The sequence below is a fragment of the Squalius cephalus genome, assembly GCF_949319135.1.
Source record: "Squalius cephalus genome assembly, chromosome: 18".
In the NCBI taxonomy this organism is placed as follows: Eukaryota; Metazoa; Chordata; class Actinopteri; order Cypriniformes; family Leuciscidae; genus Squalius; species Squalius cephalus.
The window spans coordinates 11,049,082-11,067,148 of record NC_137139.1 but is presented as its reverse complement, the minus strand read 5'-3'; the positions used below and the strand labels follow the sequence as shown (position 1 = coordinate 11,067,148).

Sequence of the window (18,067 nt, the reverse complement as noted above, 5' to 3'; positions counted from 1 at the left end):
CAGATTTCAAATTACGTCCATTTTCTTATGAAATTCAATACCGTTTTGGCGCTGTGGCGTGAGATCGCTCTGGCGCAGCTCAGCTCAAGAGAAGCAGCAGCGCGGAGCGCACGTGATCTTCTTCCGCCTTAATAATACCAGTTATAGCGCGAAATAAATGAGCATCTGAAAGTGTGTTAAAATATAGAGTACAACTTATCGAAGTCCGTATCATGTCACATGGAATCGCTCAATCAGTGTTTCAACCGTGGAAAGACGTTAGTAAACAATGTCATGTCACGTCACATTTACCTCAGAACAAACATATCCAGTGACCATAAACTCGTTAGTCAGCTAGAAAAATTAACTCTAGAGAGGAGCATTTTGTTAAATGTATGCACAATATTACATATTCATTATCATTTTTAATGTTCTTCAATATTTAATGCATGTTTGAATAAATCTGGAAAGTTTTTTATGACAGCCACCATTTAAATTTTTATATAATTTCATATAACTTTATTATTATAAAAATAAATAAAAGTTTATTTTAAGTGTTTGTATACAATTCAGTTAATTTTTACCTTCAAAATTATAGTAGGCTAATGAAGCCTATAGGCTACAACTGACTCCCATAGTTTACAATAATAGTTAAGAGATTTGTTTTCCTTGACAAAATTTGCAATGTATTTTAGCCTACCTGATATCCAAAATAATCAATATTGAATTGAATCGAATCGAATCGAAATCGAATCGAATTGCAAGCTTGTGAATCGAAATCGAATCGAATTGTGTAATTTGTGCCAACAGCCCTACTACCTACCAAATAAATCAATAATTTGACACAAAATATTGATTTAAAAAGGAGTTTATTGATTTAAAAACGATTGTATTCCTTCCGCTTAAGAAAATAGTCCGTTCCGTCTCTGCGGTTAGAATCCTGCGTCCATACCAACGCTCTGTTTTTCATGGCAATGGTGTGTTATACTTAGCAGGGGTCTGTTATCAAGAAATAACACACCGCATTCTACATTAGAATTCAACCAAGCCATGTAATAAAACATTATAACACATGTATTCCTCCGCCAATTAAAGGAGAACTCGGCAACTCTAGCGAACTCTAGTCACTTCTTCGCTGATTTTCCCTTTTGTTGTCGCATGTTTTCCCCACGAGCTCCCCCTACAGCTGTGGGGGGGCGTATATTTCACAACACGGTCGTAAAAAACTCACTTGCGGCAGCCTCCTCCCCCTCTCTACAGCTGCTCATGTGCGTTTGTTATGATCGGAGCAAGCCAACTGTATCGTGTGGAGCTATGTCTACCGAGGTGGGTAATCTGGTAATACATCATACATGCGTGTGTGTTTATGTCGAATTGCCGTAAAGCAATTTGTGTTTCGCGCTCGCGCTCGTTCTCGTTCTCGCTTCTCACGAGACTTCCAATTTCTGTCTTACCGGGACGGCAGTCCCCAAGTTGCAAGGTTGGTTTTCCACCTGGGAACGCTGGGGGGAGCGGGGAAAGTCATCAATATCACCAGAATAGGTTGTTTAACCATCCAAATGATTTCTAGACAGTTTTATTAAGTTAAAAAAGTTACCAAGTTCTCCTTTAATGTAGTTCCAAAGAGGTTGCTAAGCAACACATGCAGTAACAAAGAATCTCAAACGGCAGTTGCGCAGTAACACTAATGTAATGCGGTCACAGGTGTGTGTTTGTTGAGTAATTTACAATGGCTTCAAATGCGGCTCAACCAATCAGAATCAAGGACTGGCACTATCCCTTTTATAAATAAAATTACAAGTGTAACTATAGGTGTACAGCATATAGTCAGACTCTGCCGTTTTTAAACATGCTTGACTTGACTGGACCCGGGTGTGGTTTATATTTCTTAATCACCAGTTGTTATTGACCATACAGACTTGATCCGGACAAGACCAGCACATTAGGAGAGGAAGAGGCACATGAGTTATGGTAATTGATGCTAACAGGACAGGAGTGGCTTTGTGGTAAACACCATTAGGCGTTTGAAAGACTTCATGTCTGTAGGGATATCTGTGGCTGTGTGTGTGATGTGCACTTAGTGTGTTGCTGTCTCTGGGCGTTGCGTGCGTGTTTATGAGTGTTTCTTTAAGTGCGGGCACTTTTATATTCTCTTCTTTTTCTTTGATGAAGGTCTCATTACAATTGTCTTGGTGTAATGGCTTGGCCCTTCATGTATGCTTTTTTATTGTTTTACCTTTTTCAGAAACCCAGACTTTCAAAAACGTTTCAGACCTTGAAAAACTGTACTTTCAGAGACAGTAATATGATATTAACTTGAGTGTATTGAAGAGAGCGCACTCTCATGATTATGTAAAACATTTTACTTTAAAGTACATCTTAAATCATTGTTTTAATAATCTTTTGTTGTGCTTTAAAGAAGTACACTTATTTTGATGTGTTAACTAGCACATTTAAAGTACTGGATTATAATTTGAAATGTAGTGTGTTATTTGAAGTTACATTAATAAGTTATATAATTAATATAGTCATATATTTTGAATGTACTAAATTACAAACTCATTACAAATGTATTTAAATACATGGCATATAAGTTTCAAAAGAAATTACTTAAGTTGGTCAGATGTCCCATATTCTGTGATTGGTCAGATGGTCCAGACCATTGTGATTGGTCTACTCTGCTCTGATTGGTCAGATGGCCCAGTCTGTTGTGATTGGTCTACTCTGCTCTGATTGGTCAGATGGTCCAGTCTGTTGTGTTTGGTCTACTCTGCTCTGATTGGCCAGATGGCTCAGTCTGTTGTGATTGGTCTACTCTGTTCTGATTGGTCAGATGGCCCAGTCTGTTGTGATTGGTCTACTCTGCTCTGATTGGCCAGATGGCTCAGTCTGTTGTGATTGGTTTGCTTTGTTCTGATTGGTCAGATGGCCCAGTCTGTTGTGATTGGTCTACTCTGCTCTGATTGGTCAGATGGCTCAGTCTGTTGTGATTGGTCTACTCTGCTCTGATTGGTCAGATGGTCCAGTCTGTTGTGATTGGTCTACTCTGCTCTGATTGGTCAGATGGCCCAGTCTGTTGTGATTGGTCTACTCTGCTCTGATTGGCCAGATGGCCCAGTCTGTTGTGATTGGTCTACTCTGCTCTGATTGGTCAGATGGCCCAGTCTGTTGTGATTGGTCTACTCTGCTCTGATTGGTCAGATGGTCCAGTCTGTTGTGATTGGTCTACTCTGCTCTGATTGGTCAGATGGTCCAGTCTGTTGTGATTGGTCTACTCTGCTCTGATTGGTCAGATGGCCCAGTCTGTTGTGATTGGTCTACTCTGCTCTGATTGGCCAGATGGCTCAGTCTGTTGTGATTGACCTACTCTGCTCTGATTGGTCAGATGGCCCAGTCTGTTGTGATTGGTCTACTCTGCTCTGATTGGTCAGATGGCCCAGTCTGTTGTGATTGGTCTACTCTGCTCTGATTGGTCAGATGGTCCAGTCTGTTGTGATTGGTCTACTCTGCTCTGATTGGTCAGATGGCCCAGTCTGTTGTGATTGGTCTACTCTGCTCTGATTGGCCAGATGGCTCAGTCTGTTGTGATTGGTCTGCTCTGTTCTGATTGGTCAGATGGCCCAGTCTGTTGTGATTGGTCTGCTCTGTTCTGATTGGTCAGATGGCCCAGTCTGTTGTGATTGGTCTGCTCTGTTCTGATTGGTCAGATGGCGCAGTCTGTTGTGAACTGGAAAACTGGATTACTGAAAACTGAATTACACAAAGAAGCAACAGCAGGTGGTCGGGTACAGTGTAGTGTGTGTGTGGAGAGCGTCCCCTGATGTTCTCTGACCACACCCCTCAGAGTGGGACAATAGAGCACTCTCCCTTTCCACTGACACGCCTCAATACTACAACCCTCATGTCATTACTGCCTAATTTGCCATAATTACTTTGCAAGAACCTCATTTCCCAAATTGGAAATTGTGCAGTTATATTTCTACCTAAACAGACCTTTAAAATGCACTTTAGTTGATGTAACGTCAAGTTGTAGTAGTCAGGTTTATTTTGGGTGTGTTCACACTTGTAGTTCAATTTTATTGTTTTTTTTGGTCCAAATCAAAAAAAGAAAATACTACATCTAGTCCTGATTCACTAAGTGTTCACAATGGCATTTTTAACACAGAACCTAAAGATATATCAAATCTGGACGTACTACATTCGCCATGTTGTCATTATCATGTGATCTACCAGTGTCAGTTGCGTCGCTTCACTGCCATTCACAAATCCTCTCCCACGGCCTCATGGGATAATATAGTGTCCATCGTATCCACACTTCAGAATCTCGCCAGAAGCGGAAGGTCATCCAGGGACTTTTTGCCTACTCTTTTATGCGGAAACTTCTCTGAGCTGACTGGATTCTGTTTTCCACCAGGAGATCTAATCAGCTTTTCCTGGGTTTGGGTTGACCAATTCTTTCGTTCTTTTTTTTTCCCCCGTCTTTCTTTTTTTCTTGTTTCGTAATGTCTCAGTTTGAAATGTTCCACCTTCTTTTCCAACATATAATTGGTGTTTTTGTGTTTGCTGCAAGTTCTTCATTAGAGAATATAGACACATGATCTCATGATATTTAGTTTATATTATGTTCATCTGGTCACTTGGAACATGAAACATCAAAGAAATGTCTGGTAGTTTAACCGTGGCCTTTTTTTTTTTCTTTCTTTGCTACAAATGAAAGCTCTGTTTGTTGCAGAAATTATGGAAATTACATAAAAATGTGCTCAGAAATTGTCTGTTTAAAGACACCATAAAACTCCCAATAAACTTGAAAAAGCCAAATCTTGTTTCCATACATGTAAAATCCCCCTTGAAAATAAAAAGTGACCCAACAAACAATTTTAAGAGTGGAAACTGCATGGCCTAAAGCTGTTAGACTCAGTATGAGAGACTTTATGATTATTTTGTTTGTTATTCTTGCATTATTATAGTATTTACATTTAAAGCAAAGTCATTGGATATTACTTGCATTTTATTATGTTATTTGTATAACATTATTATTTACTGTTCAAAAGTGTGGGGTCAGTAATATATATATATATATATATATATATATATATATATATATATATATATATATATATATATATATTAGAAGAAAATAATATTTTTAAGTTTAACATTTTAAACTTTTCAAATTGTAATAATAGTTAACAATATTAAAAATGTTTACTGTATTCTTTCAAAAATATCAAAGTCTTACAGTACCAAACCCCAACTTTTAAACATTAGACTAGTTTATATAACTAATATAAATGCTGTATAAATAAAATAGTAACATACATTTAGAGAGGTTTAGACTTAAAAGTATTGAAAAAAATTGCCAAAAGAACAAGACAAAGATAACGAGTAAGAATATAATTGTTTACAGAGCATGTCCACATTGTCACAGTCACTAATTAATAAGATGCAAATATGTTTCCAGACATACAGTATAATTCTGTTGCAATATTTATTATTTTGTATTCTGCATTCAGTGTGTTTGTGTGTTTGTGTGAAAAACATATATATATATATATATATATATATATATATATATATATGTGATGCGATCTGGGAAAACCCGTCGGATGTCGCGCTGGGCCGTTTTCAGTAAATTCCAAAATAGTTTGAATGTAATTTTTTTTTGTCAAATTTTTTTTCCATTAAATTATTATTCTATAACATCTTTTCTCTTATCTCTGAAAATATCTTGGCAAAATTCCCTTGTTTAGTGCAGAAAAACAGCGATTTATAGAGTCAAGCTGAAAATACTCTCTTTCTCTAATGCATTCTATGCGACCATTTTCTCTAACGCCCGGCAGAGGTGAAAAAAAACAACAATCGCCGTATATCCCATACACCTGTCCGTCTCTTAAACAGGCAATCCTGTTTAAACTATAACGTCACGCAGTTTTATAACAGTCGCGAGATGGACAAGAAGCGTCTCGACGGTGACAGTTAATTAAACCTGTTTTTCTCAAAATTCCGTTCCAGAAAATCATAGCGATCGGCCGACTTCAGATAAACATAACTGTTGCTACCAACAAGCTATGATAAAAATAAAAACAGATTTGGAAAGGGCTTGATACCAGCTTCCATATGATATCAAAACCTGTAATAGGTAAAATTTCACCATGTGGTGGGTTTTCCCAGATCGCATCACATATATATATATATTATATATACTGTATATATGTTTGTATGTACACACACACACACACACACACACACATACACATTTTTGTGTGTGTAATGAATAGATTTTAGGGAATATTATTGAAGCACACGCGCAGACACACTCGCTCATTGTCTTGTATAGCGTAGTGTGTAACAGACAGACAGTTGGTCTTTTGTCCTACAGATAAACCCTGATCTCTGGAGGGAGGGGGGTGTGGGGCGACCCAGGGTGGGGCAGTGCACTGAAGTCAGCCGGATGATATTACACTGCAGTGGGGTTACTGAGTGTTTGAAGGCTTGCATCTCCCGAAGGGGGGTGTGCTGTATGACAGCTGGAGGACTCAGGACAGAGTGAGGAAAGTCTTGCATCATTCTCATGGATTTCTATTTAATCAGATATTTAGTATGATTTTCACAGCTTTAGATAGCCTTTGCCCTTCAGACCTGAAACATCTCAGAGGTATTGGTTTTACACAAAAGCCCATTTTAACATGTGTTACCCATTTATGAAGCCCAGTGGTGGCAGGAGACCAAGAGCGTAAAACTGGGAGGGACACTGTAAATTGAATCAAACTCTATTCAAACCAACGGATGGTCTTTTGAATGTGCTTTGACTGATGAGTGTCTGCTTTCTTTATCAGCAGTAATAAGAGTCCTTTTAAGAGTGATGGTGGCTGAATTCTGCGGTCTGTCTTACTAGATTTAAGACCTGAAGGATCCTGCCAGAGTGGAAAAATATCTGTGCCACTTCTCCGTAACTAAGAGAAAACATAAGTCAGAGAGTACAGACTTTCAAGGCCTTAGATAAAGATCTGAAATGTTTTATTTATTTATTTATTTATTGTCAAATTAATTCATTCTGAGGAATTTAATTTAGTTGGCCTGACGTCATTTAGCACATATCGACATAATATGTTGCTCATTCATTTTGTCTGATAATGATTCTTCAAAAATGTCTCTCTTTTTTTTTGTGTGTTCCAAGAACAAAAAAGCAGATTTGGATTTGAAAGGATGTCTTCTAAAGATTTTTGTTGGTCTTGGTCTTGCAGCTGATGGGCTCGCTGGTTCTGGCTGTGGGACTCTGGCTGAGACTTGATCCAAATACCGTGTCACTTTTAGGAGAAGGCGGGCCTGATACCTTCTTTATCGGTAAGCAGTCACTTGATAATATTTCATGACTACTTCTCCATGAACATACAAAAATCAAGATGCCTCCTTTTTTGCATTGTTACAAAGGGCAATGTCCAGTTCTCCAAACAAATACCTGTGAAAATACTGATTGAGATCTGTCCCTTGACTTATTTAAATATGCAGTGGAGCTGAGATCATTGAAATTATGTGATTCAAAACTTACACTTGAAAAAAGTTAAAAAAAAAAATCATTATGACATATAAATATTAATTATAATAACTATAATTTAAGGCGATCTAAGTGATGTCACGCATTTTTTAGGCTGAATTTTTTTTTGTCACATACAGCAAACATCTCCTCACTGTCCGCTAGCTGCCAGTCCCCTGAACACACTGTAAAAAAAATGCGGTCTCTGTAGACACCCCAGGCTCCACAAACGACAACAAAAACAAACTGGCCCAGCCTGGACCATGAAACATAGCAAAAAGTGTTTCAGCCAATAACCGACAAGAATGATTTGGGGGTGGGGGTGGGGGTTAGTGCGCGTGCACATGAAGGGAGGTGTGTGGAGTGGAGGAGAGAGAAGCATGAAGAGGGAAGTTAGCTAGAGGAGAGATGTCCTAGACAACGACAATGACTAACGTTAGAATTATATTCTCTTGAATTTTGATATGGCCGACACACGACCAAAGAGACGACGTTCCGATGAACAAATAGCAAAGAAGAGGGAAAAGGAGAAGGAACGCGCAAAGTCCCGAATTTACATTGGAAAAGCCTGTTTCAGGAAGCACGGATGAAGGGGGAGGGGACGGGATGAGGAGAAGGGAGGGTCGAGCTAGCCTTCGTTTTGTTTGACAATACTTCGAACGTCAACAAGAAGTGACGTCACCCAACATCGCTTAGAGCACCTTTAATTAATTTAAATCATAATAATTATATATATATATATATATATATATATATATATATATATATATATATATAAACTCTTCTGCCAAATATGTATTAAATTAAATTAAAAAGATTTTTATTTAGTGGTTTCAGAGTTTTTAGATGCCATTGTAGCTCATAATGTAAAACAGAAATAAATGTATGACAGACAGAGCTAGTGTTTATTGGTAGTGGATGGAAACATCCGAGGCCACTCAGGGTGGTAAAGTTTCCACCGCCTTCTGCCCAGCCCTCGTGAGACTGAGTGAGTTCTTGTACATTTCAAAGGTTGGGTGTTTCTGAAAACAGGAAGTGACATTTCAAATTGTGCATACGTGGAGGAAACCGCAAGACTTCAGGTTTTCTGTAGCAACTGTTCAACCTTGTGGGACAGTGAGAAAGAGAGAGGTCATGCAATGCTATATCTAGATGCAGAGGAGGGCATTTACTTCCATGATGTCAGAAAATATACTTATCCTCCAACACCCTCCTCCAGCTTGGTTTAGTCAGTGACATCACCCTCATTTATGGCTTTTAGTACTAAAAGCTGTGAAGAGAAGCCATGTGAAAGATCATGACCCAACGTCTCTGTTAAATCCCAGTCACAAAGTCACATACACTGTAAAAATATATATATATTCATAATTTGTTATCACAACTTTTTTCTTTGTCAAATCAACCATAATTAATGTGGTTCAGATAACATAATATTTTGATTTTCAGTTGATTAAACCAATCTCCTTCATTGCATTAACTCAAAATTTTAATTTCAATGAGCTCAAAATTTTAAGGCAACCAGGTAACTTACTTTTAAGTTAAACCAACAATCGGTTTAGTTCATCATCAGTTGCAACCCACAGTCATAAAACCACATGATAATTTTAAGGCATCACACACACTTATTACAACCTGTTTGTCACATTTAAATACAAATACAACCCACATACGATTATATTTATAGACTTACCATATTTTTTACTACAACTTTTGCATTATACTGTTGCTTTAATTATATTTTGTCTGAATACTTAAATAATTTGTAATGGCCATAGATAAAGAAAGATGTTTTTACAGTATCTAGCAACAGGGGTTAATGGGACCTAACCTGCCAAACCTTAATCGCTTGGAATAAACCATCTGACAATGCTGACAGTGAACAGTTCAGGCTTCATAGTCCTCTCTGTCTGTACACACACACATTTTACATGACTTTTAGATTATAGAGTTAGCAATGACAAAGTATGGTCTTCTCCACAGCTGTGGCAACGGTGTAAATATTATCAGCGTGTGACAAGATTGTTTTTAGTCGAGGGAAGATAAAAGTTGTTTCCACTCTTTCTGTCACACTTTATTTTAGTTTCTGCTCTAATTTGCCTTCCTTTTTTTTCTGGAGATTCTGGTGAGAGGCTTTTGAGCTTGAGTAAGTAACACTCTCAGCCCAGAAGAAGTATTTCTTCCGGGAAAAAACATGTTTTGTATGCTTCTGTTTAGTGATGTTCGCAAAGACAAGTATCACCATTTCTCATACCAGGTATTCATTAAACCTAAGGATTATTTGTGTTAAAGAAATGAATGAAACCTTAAAACATGTCACTTGTTGAGGAGAGCTGTGCTATTACTTTTATAAGGGCTTCTAATGTTTGATTGAAGAGCTGGGACTCTTCTCTGTTAAAATCAATATCACACTTTTCAAAATATCTGATTACCTATAGCTTTGTACTTGTGGCCTACTTGCTTGTGAAATTGGCTAAATATCCAACAGTCTGCTCAATAAAATAAAGCAGTTCTTTGACCCATAAACAACCAAAAACTGATAGTACACATAAGCCTGGAGTTATATATAAACCAAAGTTTATGCTAATGTAAGTTATTATGTACAATCTATCACAAAATTACTGTTTTTCTGGATGTTTGATTTAATAAATGAAGCATTAGTGAGCACGAGACTTCTCTAAAAATATCCAAAAGAGTCCAAAAAAAGTCCAAAAGACCCTCAGCTTTTGAAACTGTTAATACCCTGTCCCTGACCAGAATGTTTGAGGAATATCACACACACTACAGCATGACTTTGAAAGCACTGTAATTACTTAACATCAACATCTGTAATTTTTTATCCTGCATAATAAAAAAGGAAGGTAATATCCTCCTCTCTATCGCTCTCTCAAGAGAGTTTATATCTCATTTCCAGACTTCCCACCTGTCCCAGGTCTCCTGTGGCATAATTACAATGGCTCAGGAAGAACTCCTCATGAACTAAAGAGCTTATGTCTCTCGATTACATTTTGAGGCTAGAGTCTGAGGATGCTGAACCTGTTGTTGGGGCAGATGGGAATTCATACACCCCTTGCCCTCTTTCTGTTCTCTCTAATGAGGATAATAAGATGATGGAAGAGGCTGGAGTGAAAGTTAATGACATCATCTTTAAGTGTTGTGTGCGGTCTCGCTGTTCTCAAAAACATGCTGTCATCTCACAATAGGACTCATATAACGCTTGTGCTTCCCTCTGCTGGTGATCCGGTTACATTACTTCCTGCTGAACAATCAGAAATCAGAAAGAGCTTTATTACCAAGTGAGCCTTGGTATTGGTATTTACCTTGTTATTGAAGCTTCCAGTATATAAATATAACAAGACACATGATAACATTTAAGAATACATTTTTAGACACAGATAGGATTAGTCATTATAAAAATGTACAGATACTGAACATTTACAGTATTGTGAATAATAATATGAATAAATAGGACTTAATGAATTTACAAGGATATTGTACTTGGACGGCATTTAACTGTTCAAGAGGGAAATAGCCTGCGGGAAGAAACTGTTCCTGTGCCTATAGTGATCTGAGGCACTGTCCGGACGACAACAGTTCAAATAGGTTGTGGCCGGGGTGAGTGGAGTCTGTGATGATTTGACCTGCCCTTTTCCTCGCTCTGGAAGAGTACATGTCCTGGAGGTCGGACTGGGGGGCAGCAATAATCCTCTCAGCAGTCCGAACCGTCCTCTGATGTCTCCAGTACAGGTTCAGCCTCCAAACCAGACAGTTATTGAAGTGCAGAAGACAGACTCAATATAGTCTGAGTAGCACTGTGTCAGCAGCTCCTGTGGCTCAGCTGGCGAAGGAAGTTCAACCTCTGCTGGGCTTTTTCACAATGGAGTCTCTGTGATTGTTCCACTTCAGGTCCTGAGAGATAGTGTTGCTCATGAACCTGAATGACTCCACTTCAGCCACAGAGCTGCTCTTGATGGTGAGTGGGGGAGTGCTGGGGTGTTTCTCCTGATGTCCACGATCATCTCCACTGAATGACTCCACTTTAGAGGTGCAGTTATGTGTGTACAGTGAGAAGAGCAGTGGGGAGGACGCACCCCTGAGGAGCACCAGTGCTGATAGTGTGGGTCCTGGATGTGAGTTTCCCCGTTCACACACTAGCTGCTGCCTATCTGTCAGAAAGCTGGTGATCCACTGACAGATTGAGGTGGGCACGAAAAGCTGGAACAGTTTGTATGATAGACGATCTGGTTTGATGGTGTTGAAAGCCGAACTGATATCCACAAATAAGATCCTTGCGTAAGTCCCAGGTCTGTTGAGATGTTGCAGGATATAATGCAGTCCCATGTTGACTGCAGCATCTACAGACTTGTTTGCTCGAGCCAAACTGAAAAGGATCCAGCAAGTGTCTGGTGATGTCCTTCAGGTTGGCCAACAAATGACTTTATGACCACTGATGTGAGAGCATCAGGTCTGTAGTCATTAAGTCCAATGATGTATCGAGCTGTAATGATTTTGTTTGAAGGGAACTTCACACTGCTCCTTCTTCACAAGATTGAGACCAGTTGGTCAGCACTGACTTTTAATAAACAGGCAGGTGAAACACTGTCTTGGCCTGAAACTTTCCTGATCTTCTGTTTTTTTTAAACTCGGCTCACGTCCTCCACACAGACCTTAAGTTGAATAGCAGGAGGGGGGGTTGCAGGAGGTGTTGGTGAATGTGTGAAGTGCAGGTCAGAGTGGGTGTGGGGTGTGAGACTGGGCTTTTCAAATCGACAGTAAGACACATTCAGATCCTCAGCCATTTGTTGATTGTTGCCGGGTCATTGGCTGAGAACTGTTTTTTCAGCTTTTCAGAGTAGCTTCTTTTAGCCACTCTGATCGTCTTTGTTAGTCTGTTTCTGGCCTGGTTATATAAGATTGTATCCACAACTCTGTAAGCATCCTCTTTGGCATGATGAAGCTGTTTGCTGAAACTAACAATCAATGTCAAGACAAAGAGGTCTTGTCAGGGTTGTTCTGTTTTTTCTAAGGCCTGGGAAACACTAGAGGATTTAAAACTGTGGGAGATCACAGACCGTTTCAACCGATTTTTAGCATTATAATCTCCGAATGCACACTAGAAGATTCGTCCAGACCTTCTGTCGATTGTAGTAGCATTTCCACAGTGAGAAAAGATCTCACTGAGATCTCATGTTTGATATTTACGATTTGGGATCTTGCGGCTCCGACGCGGTCGGGAGCAGTAAAATAATCGTAAATGCAACATACAATTAAGGATTTTGTGGACAAAAAGTCGTTTGCGACAAGCCTTGAATCAGGCCACACTCCCCGATCGCTAGGGGGTGCAAATTAGGTGCAAAATATTAAAATCTTCAAGTGTGTGGCCAGCCATGGGGTACATTTACACGACAACGATGTCTTTAAAACTGAGAAGTTTTCCGCGTACATACGACACCATTGTCAAAACGATCCCCATTCACTCAGATTCGTGAAAATGACTAAAAGCGCTGTATTCTGCTGCCAGGCCATTAGATGGCGATGAAACACTATAGATTGAACACATAATGCACATGTGCATGACGTCATCGTTTTCACAGATTCGCGTTTTCGTTGTTTACACAGAGACCGTTTTCAAAAACGTGCACTTTGAAACCCGTTTTCAAAAGTTTGCATTTTCAGGCGCCCAAAACGCCATTGTCATTTACATGAACAGCCAAAACACATAAAAAGTCTTACGTTTTTAGTTGAAAACGGTGTCGTGTAAACAGCCCCTTAGTTTTCATTGTGTTCAGTTGCTGTTTTCCTTTGACCAAGTTTTCCTCTTTCATTAACTCATCCCATTCACCTGTTACCTTGTTAATTAATGCATTAGCTCCTTTGTTTGCCCTGTGTATTTAAGCCATCAGTTTCAGTATGATAACAGTATTGTTTAACGTCGATGTGTACGTGGCTGTGTAATCTCATTGTGATTCTCCTGTTAATTTTGTGTTGATTATTGGAGTAAAGATCTGTTTGAGTATCTCCTGAGTTGTACGCTTCACTACAGCCACCTAACAGGTCCAATACCTGGAGAAAGTTATTCTTTAGCGTTCACATTCACATTAGTGGCAGTTTCTCAGATGGAACAGGACTGTGTTCATCATTTGAAATCTGCATTAATGCTAATATTGCTAATATTTCAATTGTGAACAAATTAAAAGGTAAAATTGTCAGTGTTTAGTATGTTTTACTGTTATTTCTAATTGTTAGCTAATGTTTATAGGATACTGTATATTATATACAACTATCAGTACTATGTTATCATATAAAACTGCACTGTAATAATAAGTACTGTATATTAATTATTTTACTCTACAGTAGTAAGATTACAATACTTAAATCTTAATTTCATCCCTTAAACCCTCAAGCTTTAATATTGGTGGGAAATTGCAATGACAACAGATTTAAAAAATGCTTTCAAAACATCCATCATCTCTTTGAGCTTAAAGGGATAGTTCGGCCAAAAATGATATTTAACCCATGATTTAGTTAGTTAGTTATTTTAGAAAATGTCTTTCAGTGGTTATAATGTCAAGTTATGGGGTCCACTCCTTATATATACATATACAATATATACATATTTAAATATACATATTTAAAACTTTATAAACGAAAATATCTTGCTTCCGGCAACGGTCGACGCGTGTTCACGGGAGATGGATGCCGGCGTATGACGTAGGATGTAGCGTAGGAAGCGTCGTGACGTAGAACGAAGTATAGCTAAATCAAACGCTACGTCCTACGTCATATGCCGGCATCCATCTCCCGTGAACACGCGTCGACCCTTGCCGGAAGCCAGTTATTTTCGTTTATAAAGTTTTAAATATGTATATTTTTACGACAAAACCGCACGGATTACCCTCAGAAGGCCTTCGTTTATCCCCCTGGAGCCGGATGGATTACTTTTGTGAAGGATGCATGCACATTTTTGGGACTTGAAGGAGTGGACCCCATAACTTGACATTATAACCACTGAAAGATCTAAGACATTTTCTAAAATAACTGAAAATGTGTTCGTCTGAAAAATGATTGACATATGCATCTCGAACGGCTTGAGGGTGAGTAAATCATGGGTTTAATATCATTTTTGGCCGAACTATCCCTTTAATAAATATTTTTAATATTTTTAAAATAAATATTGTTTTTAGTTACCATTAACAGTATTACACGTTTTACAATAGGCCTTTTTATTTCTCAAAATTTCACAGATATTACCATCAGTTGGTGCTGAAAAAGCATAAAATGACTTGGTGTGTTACATGTGGTTCTGGTCGTTATATTACCTGTCATGTGATTTGTTGACCGTTGCTTTATTCTTGCGTCCTGCGCAGGGGTTTATATCCTCATTGCGGCCGGGGGTCTGGTGATGCTGGTGGGCTTCTTCGGCTGCTGTGGTGCTGTGAGGGAGTCTCAGTGCCTGCTGGGATTGGTGAGTGAGATAGTGCTCATTCTTCTGGTTTAGCACGGATGTCAACTTCAAATTAATTTTGTAAAAATGTTTTATCCATTTTTAAAATCTTGATAATATCATAGTATCAAATATATATCAAAATTACACGTACTAAATGTGTATTTTTCCAAACAGAATGGAATGTTTTAGATTGAGACAAATCAACTAATACCACAAAACATCACATAATTTATCAAATACATTATCTTACTGATGCTTATGCTGTTTTAAACATTTTAATTTGAGAAAGGAGTAAAAAAATATATATATATATTTTATTTAATAGAAAATATGGAAAATAAAGTAGAAGTAACCCAGGTGCTGTGTCTCTCTTGCCTGGCAGTTTTTCGCCTGTCTTCTGGTCATCTTTGGAGCAGAAGTTGCAGCAGGAGTGTTTGGGTTTCTCAACAAAGATAAGGTACTACTAAACTGGAAATGTGTTGATTCAGAGTTCATTTGGAATGATATTAGTCTGACGTTTCCAACGCATTGTTATTAATGTGTCATGTAGATCATTGAGGAAATAAAACAATTCTATAACGACTCAGCCAAAGACAACAACAACAACAATGCAACTGTCCAGTCCTACCACATCATTGTGAGTTTACACTTTTATTAAATATTTTGTGTGTCTCTTTGTTGATTTAATCAGGAATAATAAATATAAAAGTTTTACATGTGCTTGAGACACTCTAAATGGAACCAATATTTACTGAATACAATGGTTATTTTTTAAATGTCATACGCTTATGTCATTTTATACGCTTTTATACAGTATTTATTAATATAAATATAATTTATAAATATCAATTTATTTTGAATTATAGTATTTCATCTAATATTTATTTTACTGTATTGTTCAGCTTTATTTCAATTATCAGTTTTAAGTAGTTTTAGTTTCAGTTCACACTAACAACATTAATATACTAAATATAATATAATGGTTGTATATTTGCCCAAATCTGTAATGCTTCACATCTGCAGCTGAACTGCTGTGGCTCATCTGCAACGGAGCCCACTTTGTGTCAAGGCATCGAGTCAAACAAGGTGAGGATTTCTGATGCAATAAGGAGAAAGTTTGTTTGGTAAATACCAGTATGTTTATAGTTTGAAAATTGTAAACACCTTCAGTTACTGGAAACTGAATTATGTAGAACAGTGGTTCCTAAACTGGCTGGTGCAGAGTTATAAAAAGGGGGGCGCGGGATAGTGTACAGTCAGCAGGGACGGATTACGAAACGGTCGTGCGCTAGTGCTCCGATTTCCCATTGCGTATGGGTTTAACGATGTAGCGTAGCACTCCGATTTCTCATTGCGTATGGGTGGTGGTGTTGACAGGTCGCCCCATCCCCCATCATCACCCCCCGCCAGCTTGTCCGGGCCGCCACTCTGGTCTAGTGCCCTGGGCGTTAGTTCATCCCTGGCAAATTGTTATGCAAAAGAAACCTGTTCAGGATGATACAAGACCCCACTGAAAAATGATCCTGCTTATTATCCGGCTACTTGCCACATAATTGAACATAATTGAACACAAAATATTTCAAAATGTCTCACAGTACCCACTTGAGCAGTGTGTTATCAGTAGTAGCGGTTGCTGTCGTGCAATTATAGACCGCTAGATAGCACGATTTAAGAATCAGAATTGAGCCGTGTAAAAAATAAATGATTGATGCATGGTTCTGCAATAATAATGGACAAGTTTGTGAAAAAACTGCCAGTGTCAGGTAAACGTAAAGCAGACTATAAATCTACTTCAAACTACTTAAACAACTACACCAGACGCGAGCAGCACGACTCGACAAAAGCAAATAGAAGCCATGGATGCGGCGTGTCACGACAAAATCCCAGACAGTAAACTGATGCCCCGTTTTATTTCGTACTCCAAAGCTCTGACACTTGAAAATATTTTTTCTACAAAAGGGGGGCCAGGCAGAAAAAGTTTGGGAACCACTGGTGTAGAAGGATGTTGTAGATACTAAAAGAAACATACTATCAGTGTGTTTCGCTGTCTGCAGAAATGTGACGTGGCCATTGAAGATTTTTTCAACAGTAAGCTCTTCATCGTCGGTTATGTGGGAATCGGAATCGCAGGAGCCATGGTAAATTCCAATATTTCAATGTAGTCAATTTAATACATTTTTATTTCCATCTCTATTGAATTGAATTGAATTGAAAGCATTTATTGTCATTATATTTGCATACAACGAAAGTAGGAGCGCTGCTCCTGAGTGATGTTTGAAAGACATACATATAACCTTATAACCAGACAACCATATAACCACAACAAGAAATAAACTCTAGACTATACAGTTACAGTTACAGACTTAATATTCTCATTAACCTCTTATTTAGTGCATTTGTTTTAAGTCCTAATAATTAAAGTGTTCAAGTGGTGATGTTGCACATTGACATACTGCACATTACACAAGACAGCAGTATAGACAGAAGAGAGATTGGAATAAAAAAATAATAAATGTAGTTAAATAACGTGACTGGAATAGTATTTTAACCCTGACCTTTGCCTTTAGAGTAGGGATGGGCAACTTCGGTCCTGGAGGGCCACTGTCCTACAGAGTTTAGCTCCAACCCTGAAAAAATCACCTGCCTGTAATTTTCTAGTAATCCTGAGGACCTTGATTAGCTTGTTCAGGTGTGTTTGATTAGGGTTGAAGCTAAACTCTGTAGGACAGTGGCCCTCCAGGACCGAAGTTGCCCATCCCTGCTTTAGAGCATTAGTGCATTTTTGAGTTTAGAGTCTGAATTGCCACTGGAAAGAATCTGTCCTTTAGTCTTGTGGTCCTTGTTCTTAAGGATCTGTACCGTCTGCCTGAGGGCAAAAGCTTAAACAAGTGGTTCCCTGGATGTGATATGTCCTTGGTGATGTTTTTGGCTTTTGAGAGATAGTGGGAGCACTATTATGTTTCCTGAGCACTCTAAGGAAATTCAGCCTTTGCTGTGCCGCCTTGATTATTTCTGAGGTGTTAGCAGACCAAGATAGGTCGTTGGATATTTGGACTCCCAGGAACTGAAAAGTGTGGACCCTCTCCACACAGTCTCCATTGATGTAGAGT

General features: G+C 38.5%; 1 protein-coding gene across 1 annotated transcript in view; it reads left to right on the top strand.

Annotated features, from left to right (window-relative positions):
- tspan2b (tetraspanin 2b) overlaps positions 1–18,067 on the top strand; it is a 28,916-nt gene that overhangs the window by 6,648 nt on the left and 4,201 nt on the right. The window contains exons 2-7 of the mRNA XM_079848610.1: positions 7,224–7,323; positions 14,878–14,975; positions 15,340–15,414; positions 15,508–15,594; positions 15,981–16,043; positions 17,012–17,095. Of these exons, the coding sequence (XP_079704736.1) occupies positions 7,224–7,323; positions 14,878–14,975; positions 15,340–15,414; positions 15,508–15,594; positions 15,981–16,043; positions 17,012–17,095 (507 nt within the window). The remainder of the gene's footprint in view (positions 1–7,223; positions 7,324–14,877; positions 14,976–15,339; positions 15,415–15,507; positions 15,595–15,980; positions 16,044–17,011; positions 17,096–18,067) is intronic.